The sequence below is a fragment of the Watersipora subatra genome, chromosome 3 (assembly GCF_963576615.1).
Source record: "Watersipora subatra chromosome 3, tzWatSuba1.1, whole genome shotgun sequence".
Lineage (NCBI taxonomy): Eukaryota > Metazoa > Bryozoa > Gymnolaemata > Cheilostomatida > Watersiporidae > Watersipora > Watersipora subatra.
Window position 1 is genome coordinate 75,238,609 of NC_088710.1, and position 10,692 is coordinate 75,249,300.

General features: G+C 35.1%; 1 protein-coding gene across 9 annotated transcripts in view; it reads right to left on the reverse strand.

Annotated features, from left to right (window-relative positions):
- LOC137390211 (rho guanine nucleotide exchange factor 2-like) overlaps positions 1-5,103 on the reverse strand; it is an 87,338-nt gene extending 82,235 nt beyond the window's left edge. For 8 of the 9 annotated variants that reach the window (XM_068076516.1, XM_068076515.1, XM_068076514.1 and 5 more), the window contains exons 1-2: positions 5,081-5,103; positions 4,065-4,245 (exon numbers count right to left, since the gene is read on the reverse strand). In XM_068076516.1, the coding sequence (XP_067932617.1) occupies positions 4,065-4,225 (161 nt within the window). In that variant the 5' untranslated portion in view covers positions 4,226-4,245; positions 5,081-5,103. Of the gene's footprint in view, positions 1-567; positions 654-4,064; positions 4,246-5,080 lie in introns of those variants that run through there. The other variant, XM_068076517.1, reaches the window with a different exon arrangement.
- Positions 5,104-10,692: the final 5,589 nt, after the last annotated feature.

Below are 10,692 nucleotides of genomic sequence, written 5' to 3' on the forward strand. Positions count from 1 at the left end.
ATGCGGGCGATAAAGCTAAACCAATATAAATAGGTTACCGTAACAAAAAATCAAAACAGATCTCAAAGTGCCAGCGCTGAAGTGAGGATATATGATAGCAAAAGCCGAACTTACTAAGTTAGTATTATAATAATATCAGTTATACACCATGAAATGTTAATTAAATCGTTAGATGGTATTTTGGAATACTTGTTAGCCTGCGTTGCAAGGTAGTGATGTCTTATTATAAGTGGACAATTGTTTTAACCAGGTGTATGTAAAAAATATTAGTTTGTAGCATTGCTGCGTTCTCACCATTATAGTACGAATATTAACATGAGGCAAGCTTTAGACGCTGTAAATTTATTAGTAAAATACCACGATAGCAGACGATGTTCAAATAAGCTTTATTAGCATTGCAAGTATTGGTTTCTTATTCTGATGACACTCCAAAATCACAACATAATTATTTACTGCAGTCGAACTACGACGTATAAAATAATCCCTTCCATAACGTTAAATTGACTTTCTCCAAGGATTTTGACTCACACGTACAGATTTTGACAAAATTATAATATGTAACCTTACCGTACAAAGGCAAAATCTAAATATGTTCCCTAGAAGATAACTGTTCTTATGATATTGCGACTATAAATAAATGAAGCATTTCAATATAAGCTTTTCGGTGAATCGTAAACGTCTAATGATGGCCTTGCTTCCACTTCAGAAAATAGGCTAATTTCCTTAAAGGTGAGATCTGCGGTGGGCTATTTCCAGGTTACCTTGTCTCGAAGTAATCAATTGGCTAAGACATTCCGAACCACGCCCGTGATTACTTTGCTCGAAAAGACAACTTCAAATAAAACATTCGTTTTTGTACTTGTACAGTACTGTACATATTATACCATGAAATGGTAAAACTGTGTTGTTTGCCATTCTTCCAAATTATTACAAAAAAGTTGAATCGATCATTGCAGAGCTTTGACTTACATAAGCCAACCTTCATTCGATATAAAATTGGCTGACTGATAAAAAAACTGTATGTTGTAGAGATTACAGAACATCCCGCTAAACATTCTTTTCTTTTAGTAATATTAATGTTTTACGAATGTTCATTTGAAAAATGGACAAAGCTGTGAACAAGTGACGGGTTTTATTGATACCTCTTAACTAAGAAAATTATTTTTAGCAATCTCAAAACATGTGATCAGCATAAATGAAGAGTAAGGAAAATATCAAGTGGAGCTACAAAAAAGGACTTTTTATACAAAGGAACCAAAATATTTAAATACCAAGCAGTTTTGAGGTGCTTCTTGTTAGGTGCAGTAGCAGATAGCAGCGGCCTCAACTAAATTAGTATCTTTATTGTCGATACAAACACTTTATGTGTATTATTTGCCAGTGATTAGTCTTAGAGGGTGTATTTGAATAACAATTTTTGGTTACATGAAAGTTTTATACATTTACAACAGCATCGAAATACAAAAGCAGCCAAGAAACAGTTTACTGCACCTTCCTTTCCTAGACATTCTTTATGACAAACAATTTGAACAAAAGTTTTCTAAAATGGTTATGAACTGAAATAGAGGTTTTAACATTTTAGGGCATAGTAGATTTTTGCGCATCATTTTAATACCAATAATAAAATGCGTAAAATACCCTGGTTTTTTTGATAAGCTTTAACTATGTAGTTTGAGCGACATTCAATGAACTTTTCCTATTAAAGGCTTCAGGTTTTAACAAAACTATTATGCAGCTCACCATATTTCTTTCACCACCTTTCTATCGCCACCTTTCTATCGCCACCTTTCCATCGCCACCTTTCTATCACTACCTTTCTATCACCACCTTTCTATCGCCACCTTTCTATCGACACCTTTCTATTGCCACCTTTCTATCGCCACCTTTCTATCGCCACCTTTCTATCACTACCTTTTTATCACCACATTTTTTTCATCTCCTTTTTATCACCACCTTTCTATCACCGCCTTTCTATCCCTGCCTTTCTATCACCACCTTTCTATCGCCACCTTTCTAACGCCACCTTTCTATCACTGCCTGTCTATCGCCACCTTTCTATCACCACCTTTCTATCGCCACCTTTCTATCACCACCTTTCTATCACTGCCTGTCTATTGCCACCTTTCTATCGCCACCTTTCTATCGCCACCTTTCTATCACTACCTTTTTATCACCACATTTCTTTCATCTCCTTTCTATCACCGCCTTTCTATCACCACCTTTCTATCACTGCCTTTCTATCACCACCTTTCTATCGCCACCTTTCTAACGCCACCTTTCTAACGCCACCTTTCTATCACTACCTTTTTATCACCACATTTCTTTCATCTCCTTTCTATCACCGCCTTTCTATCACCACCTTTCTATCACTGCCTTTCTATCACCACCTTTCTATCGCCACCTTTCTAACGCCACCTTTCTAACGCCACCTTTCTATCACCACCTTTCTATCGCCACCTTTCTATCACCGCCTTTCTATCCCTGCCTTTCTATCACCACCTTTCTATCGCCACCTTTCTAACGCCACCTTTCTATCACTGCCTGTCTATCGCCACCTTTCTATCACCACCTTTCTATCGCCACCTTTCTATCACCACCTTTCTATCACTGCCTGTCTATTGCCACCTTTCTATCGCCACCTTTCTATCGCCACCTTTCTATCACTACCTTTTTATCACCACATTTCTTTCATCTCCTTTTTATCACCGCCTTTCTATCGCCACCTTTCTATCACTGCCTTTCTATCACCACCTTTCTATCGCCACCTTTCTAACGCCACCTTTCTAACGCCAACTTTCTATCACCACCTTTCTATCGCCACCTTTCTCTCGCCACCGTTCTATCGCCACCTTTCTATCACTACCTTTTTATCACCACATTTCTTTCATCTCCTTTCTATCACCGCCTTTCTATCACCACCTCTCTATCACCACCTTTCTATCGCCACCTTTCTAATGCCACCTTTCTATCACTGCCTGTCTATCGCCACCTTTCTATCACCACCTTTCTATCGCCACCTTTCTATCACCACCTTTCTATCACTGCCTGTCTATTGCCACCTTTCTATCGCCACCTTTCTATTGCCACCTTTCTATCACTACCTTTTTATCACCACATTTCTTTCATCTCCTTTCTATCACCGCCTTTCTATCACCACCTTTCTATTGCCACCTTTCTATCACCACCTTTCTATCGCCACCTTTCTATCACTGCCTCTCTATCACCACCTTTCTATCGCCACCTTTCTAACGCCACCTTTCTAACGCCACCTTTCTATCACCACCTTTCTATCGCCACCTTTCTCTCGCCACCGTTCTATCGCCACCTTTCTATCACTACCTTTTTATCACCACATTTCTTTCATCTCCTTTCTATCACCGCCTTTCTATCACCACCTCTCTATCACCACCTTTCTATCGCCACCTTTCTAACGCCACCTTTCTATCACTGCCTGTCTATCGCCACCTTTCTATCACCACCTTTCTATCGCCACCTTTTTATCACCACCTTTCTATCACCACCTTTCTATCGCCACCTTTTTATCACCACCTTTCTATCACCACCTTTCTATCACCACTTTTTTATCGCCACCTTTTTTATAACAACCTTTCTATTGCCACTTTTCTATCACCACTTTTTCATCGCCACCTTTCTATCATCACTTTTCTTTTATCACATTTCTTCTACCCTACTTTTTTCAATCAGGAATAGATCAAGCGTCTTGCGACACCAGAAATAGATTCTAGCGGTTCTGATTTTCTCACTTTGCTGTGATAATATTAGAAATGAGAAAGATCCTGAACTTGAACCCAAAGCTATCTGCCAATAAAGCAATAAAATACCATATGGCTAATAAAGTCTTCAAGGTAACTGAGTTTTTGGTTAGCTCGTTGACTCGGTTTGTAAGGCTATCGTATCAAATTTCCACAAAGTAATAAATCACTTATCTTGTTCAGCTTGCCTCAGGACACGATTTATCTTTTATATAGTTGAGAGTCAACAGGAAGCATATATATGTACTACACTTACTTTTCTAGTAACTTGATAGAGCTTATTTTACATACCTTAGCAAAAGCTTGGCGAGATCGAGGTGGCATCCATTGCTGGCAATATCAGATGGTAAAAGTCCACTCTGGTTTGGTATGTCTAAAAGTTGACGCCCGCCTGGCAGCTTTAGCAGGTGCTTACAAAAATTTAGCAATCCAAATCGACATCCAAAATGCATGAGCGATTCTCGGCCTTCATCTGATTCAATAGAAAGTAAGAAATAGAGCAAACTCACTAAAGTAAGGAAGAATAATTCCTAATAACAATATGAAGAAACGGTCAGTCAAAATGTTCTATTACATACACTAGCATGCTTCAACTGTACGCTAATATCAAAATAAACTGATTTGGTTTGTGAATTTTGTTGTTGAATTTCAAAGATATTCAGCTGTATACTATTCATATCAGAACTACTGGTTTGCTCTACCTGCATTACAGCAACATCCCGTCAACATCCCGTCAACATCCCGTCAACATGTAACATCTGATATATAGCTTAAACCCTGTAACCATCTTAGCTACTATTTAGCAGGATTTGTAGCCATTTTTTACTGGCCATTCTTAAAAAAAAGGTTACTACTTAGTAATGTACATTCAAGTTTACTCTGTAGAGTTTAGAGTTTACAGTTATCTGTAGGTTAACACTTCAGACAGAGTTTACAGTTATCTGTAGGTTAACAGTTTAGACAGAGTCTACAGTTATCTGTAGGTTAACACTTCAGACAGAGTTTACAATTATCTGTAGGTTAACACTTTAGAGTTTACAGTTATTTATTACTCAAGAAAGCTTGTTGCCAGACTCGAATGAAGGTATAACAAGTTATAGAGGACCGGCTAGAAGACCGGCTTTCGGAAATATTGCGGAAAATGTTGCACTCGAATTTGATAAGCTGAAAGTTCATTTTAAGACAGAGAACATGTCGGTTTTGCCCTGTTTTGTCATGTCGGTTTTGAGTCTAGAATCGAAGGTAAGCCGAGGCTTATATGACTCTCCCAGAGTTTACCACACGATCAGTCTTAATCTAACTCTTACCTAAATCAAAGGGTCCCAGTAAAGTCCAACCATCTTCAAACTCCATATTGGAAAATTCAACGGTTAGTTGTTCATCTAGATAGGACAAATCCTCATGTAACGGGCTGAACTGTTCAGATCGCTGTAAGTCAAGATCCTGCAGAAGATGTAAAGAATAGCAGAGTTTAGTGGCTCATCAATATCACCATAAAAGAGGACCAGCTAGATTCTGTAGAGTCAATCTAGTGAACACAGTACACTCACCGATATAATAGTTAAAAGGCTTATATATTGCGCTTGACTTCATTAGATGGAACAATAAAGGGTGCAGTAAAGAGAAAAATGCCAAATTTGACAAAACCGTTGCCTCAAAACTTTATGCTAATGTAAATAAGGTATCAAATTAGTTATCACATGACATGATGTTCCACCCTCGGTACATTGTACTGTAATCAGGGTAAACTTGACTTGGGTTACAACTCGATTAATGCCGACTATCATCTGTAGTTCATTTATCTGACTCTAACGGCGAGAGAGAGAGAGAGAAGCAAAACACCATAGCAAGAAACACAAAAGTATGTGGACTGCCTGTTAGATTTCAACTTCAACAAAACACCTCCAGGGTCATAAATCAGGTCACTTACTTAAGCATTCCTGTGCCATGACTCAGCCCCTCCGTGACTGACTGTCCTTGGGGCAACATAAAATGAGCTCAGATTCATGCTGTAAATTACTCGTTAGGATTACGTCAGGGGGATGAAATTGCGCTGCCGCTGGTATTAATACGCTCCCCATTATTGACAGTCATTGTTCGCATGCCAGATGCCAGGTTAAGTTACACGTATATTTGTCTAAGGGTGCATGGAACTCCTCTGGTATTATGTACGGCATGCGAGTGTTGACTCCCTAATTGTAATTCCTAGCGCTCAAGTCGTAATACATAGTTTTCTATGTAAGACATACATAGAAGGTTGGGAGTTGACCTCCCCCCCCACGTGCCCTGTTGCCATGAATATCTCTCTAAAATCCAGAACTTTTTATTAATTTGTTCTCTCCATCACCTTAGGCATTTTTACAGCTTTTGCAGCTAAGTATGGCAGCAAACTATAGTGGTCAAGTATGGCAACCACTCTGGTCAATAAGCATGCTGCCCTTTTGACAAAACCTAATTAAAGGATGATATAAAACACAGTTTAGTTTCTATTCATTATTACTATTGTTACTTATTACGTTTCTTTGCTAGTCATTATTATTCTAGCAAGTTCTATTCTAGTAATCTAGTAAAGTTATAGCAAACATTGAGAATAGAGTAGTGTTATATCGAGTATAGAGTAGTGTCATATTGAGTATAGAGTAGTGTTATATTGAGTATAGAGTAGTGTTATATTGAATATAGAGCAGTGTCATATTGAGTATAGAGTAGTGTTATATTGAGTATAGAGTAGTGTTATATTGAGTATAGAGTAGTGTCATATTGAGTATAGAGTAGTGTTATATTGAGTATAGAGTAGTGTTATATTGAATATAGAGTAGTGTCATATCGAGTATAGAGTAGTGTTATATTGAGTATAAAGTAGTGTCATATTGAGTATAGATTATTGTTATATCGAGTATAGAGTAGTGTCATATTGAGTATAGAGTAGTGTTATATTGAGTATAGAGCAGTGTCATATTGAGTATAGAGTAGTGTTATATTGAGTATAGAGTAGTGTTATATTGAGTATAGAGTAGTGTCATATTGAGTATAGAGTAGTGTTATATTGAGTATAGAGTAGTGTTATATTGAATATAGAGTAGTGTCATATCGAGTATAGAGTAGTGTTATATTGAGTATAAAGTAGTGTCATATTGAGTATAGATTAGTGTTATATCGAGTATAGAGTAGTGTCATATTGAGTATAGAGTAGTGTTATATTGAGTATAGAGTAGTGTTATATTGAGTATAGAGTAGTGTCATATTGAGTATAGAGTAGTGTTATATTGAGTATAGAGTAGTGTTATATTGAATATAGAGTAGTGTCATATCGAGTATAGAGTAGTGTTATATTGAGTATAAAGTAGTGTCATATTGAGTATAGATTAGTGTTATATCGAGTATAGAGTAGTGTCATATTGAGTATAGAGTAGTGTTATATTGAGTATAGAGCAGTGTCATATTGAGTATAGAGTAGTGTTATATTGAGTATAGAGTAGTGTTATATTGAGTATAGAGTAGTGTCATATTGAGTATAGAGTAGTGTTATATTGAGTATAGAGTAGTGTTATATTGAGTATAGAGTAGTGTCATATTGAGTATAGAGTAGTGTTATATTGAGTATAGAGTAGTGTTATATTGAATATAGAGCAGTGTCATATTGAGTATAGAGTAGTGTTATATTGAGTATAGAGTAGTGTTATATTGAGTATAGAGTAGTGTCATATTGAGTATAGAGTAGTGTTATATTGAGTATAGAGTAGTGTTATATTGAATATAGAGTAGTGTCATATCGAGTATAGAGTAGTGTTATATTGAGTATAAAGTAGTGTCATATTGAGTATAGATTAGTGTTATATCGAGTATAGAGTAGTGTCATATTGAGTATAGAGTAGTGTTATATTGAGTATAGAGTAGTGTTATATTGAGTATAGAGTAGTGTCATATTGAGTATAGAGTAGTGTTATATTGAGTATAGAGTAGTGTTATATTGAGTATAGAGTAGTGTCATATTGAGTATAGAGTAGTGTTATATCGAGTATAGAGTAGTGTCATATTGAGTATAGAGTAGTGTCATATTGAGTATAGAGTAGTGTCATATTGAGTATAGAGTAGTGTCATATTGAGTATAGAATATTGTCATATTGAGTATAGAGTAGTGTTATATCGAGTATAGAGTAGTGTCATATTGAGTATAGATTAGTGTTATATCGAGTATAGAGTAGTGTTATATTGAGTATAGAGTAGTGTCATATTGAGTATAGAGTAGTGTTATATTGAGTATAGAGTAGTGTTATATTGAATATAGAGCAGTGTCATATTGAGTATAGAGTAGTGTTATATTGAGTATAGAGTAGTGTTATATTGAGTATAGAGTAGTGTTATATTGAATATAGAGCAGTGTCATATTGAGTATAGAGTAGTGTTATATTGAGTATAGAGTAGTGTTATATTGAGTATAGAGTAGTGTCATATTGAGTATAGAGTAGTGTTATATTGAGTATAGAGTAGTGTTATATTGAATATAGAGTAGTGTCATATCGAGTATAGAGTAGTGTTATATTGAGTATAAAGTAGTGTCATATTGAGTATAGATTAGTGTTATATCGAGTATAGAGTAGTGTCATATTGAGTATAGAGTAGTGTTATATTGAGTATAGAGTAGTGTTATATTGAGTATAGAGTAGTGTCATATTGAGTATAGAGTAGTGTTATATTGAGTATAGAGTAGTGTTATATTGAGTATAGAGTAGTGTCATATTGAGTATAGAGTAGTGTTATATCGAGTATAGAGTAGTGTCATATTGAGTATAGAGTAGTGTCATATTGAGTATAGAGTAGTGTCATATTGAGTATAGAGTAGTGTCATATTGAGTATAGAATATTGTCATATTGAGTATAGAGTAGTGTTATATCGAGTATAGAGTAGTGTCATATTGAGTATAGATTAGTGTTATATCGAGTATAGAGTAGTGTTATATTGAGTATAGAGTAGTGTCATATTGAGTAAAGAGTAGTGTTATATCGAGTATAGAGTAGTGTCATATCGAGTATAGAGTAGGGTTATATTGAGTATAGAGTAGTGTCATATTGAGTAAAGAGTAGTGTTATATCGAGTATAGAGTAGTGTCATATTGAGTATAGAGTAGTGTCATATTGAGTATAGAGTAGTGTCATATTGAGTATAGAGCAGTGTCATATTGAGTATAGAATATTGTCATATTGAGTATAGAGTAGTGTTATATCGAGTATAGAGTAGTGTCATATTGAGTATAGATTAGTGTTATATCGAGTATAGAGTAGGTTTATATTGAGTATAGAGTAGTGTCATATTGAGTATAGAGTAGTGTTATATTGAGTATAGAGTAGTGTCATATTGAGTATAGAGTGGTGTTATATTGAGTATAGAGTAGTATCATATCGAGTATAGAGTAGTGTCATTTTGAGTATAGAGTAGTGTCATGTTAAGTATAGAGTAGTGTCATATTGAGTATAGAGTAGAGTTATATTGAGTATAGAGTAGTGTTATATTGAGTATAGAGTAGTGTCATATTGAGTAAAGAGTAGTGTTATATCGAGTATAGAGTAGTGTCATATCGAGTATAGAGTAGTGTTATATTGAGTATAGAGTAGTGTCATATTGAGTAAAGAGTAGTGTTATATCGAGTATAGAGTAGTGTCATATTGAGTATAGAGTAGTGTTATATCGAGTATAGAGTAGTGTCATATCGAGTATAGAGTAGTGTCATATTGAGTATAGAGTGGTGTTATATTGAGTATAGAGTAGTATCATATCGAGTATAGAGTAGTGTCATTTTGAGTATAGAGTAGTATCATATCGAGTATAGAGTAGTGTTATATTGAGTATAGAGTAGTGTCATATTGAGTAAAGAGTAGTTTTATATCGAGTATAGAGTAGTGTCATATTGAGTATAGAGTAGTGTTATATCGAGTATAGAGTAGTGTCATATCGATTATAGAGTAGTGTCATATTGAGTATAGAGTAGTGTCATATTGAGTATAGAGTAGAGTTATATTGAGTATAGAGTAGTGTCATGTTAAGTATAGAGTAGTGTCATGTTAAGTATAGAGTAGTGTTATATTGAGTATAGAGTAGTGTTGTATTGAGTATAGAGTAGTGTCATATTGAGTATAGAATAGTGTCATATTGAGTATAGAGTAGTGTCATATCGAGTATAGAGTAGTGTCATATTGAGTATAGAGTAGTGTCATGTTAAGTATAGAGTAGTGTCATGTTAAGTATAGAGTAGTGTCATGTTAAGTATAGAGTAGTGTTATATCGAGTATAGAGTAGTGTCATATTGAGTATAGAGTAGTGTTATATTGAGTATAGAGTAGTGTCATATTGAGTATAGAGTAGTGTTATATCGAGTATAGAGTAGTGTCATATCGAGTATACGGTAGTGTCATGTTAAGTATAGAGTAGTGTCATGTTAAGTATAGAGTAGTGTCATGTTAAGTATAGAGTAGTGTTATATTGAGTATAGAGTAGTGTTATATTGAGTATAGAGTAGTGTCATATTGAGTATAGAATAGTGTCATATCGAGTATAGAGTAGAGTTATATTGAGTATAGAGTAGTGCCATGTTGAGTATAGAGTAGTGTCATATTGAGTATAGAGTAGTGTTATATCGAGTATAGAGTAGTGTCATATCGAGTATACGGTAGTGTCATGTTAAGTATAGAGTAGTGTCATGTTAAGTATAGAGTAGTGTCATGTTAAGTATAGAGTAGTGTCATGTTAAGTATAGAGTAGTGTTATATTGAGTATAGAGTAGTGTTATATTGAGTATAGAGTAGTGTCATATTGAGTAAAGAGTAGTGTTATATTGAGTATAGAGTAGTGTCATATTGAGTAAAGAGTAGTGTTATATCGAGTATAGAGTAGTGTCATATCGATTATAGAGTAGTGTTATAT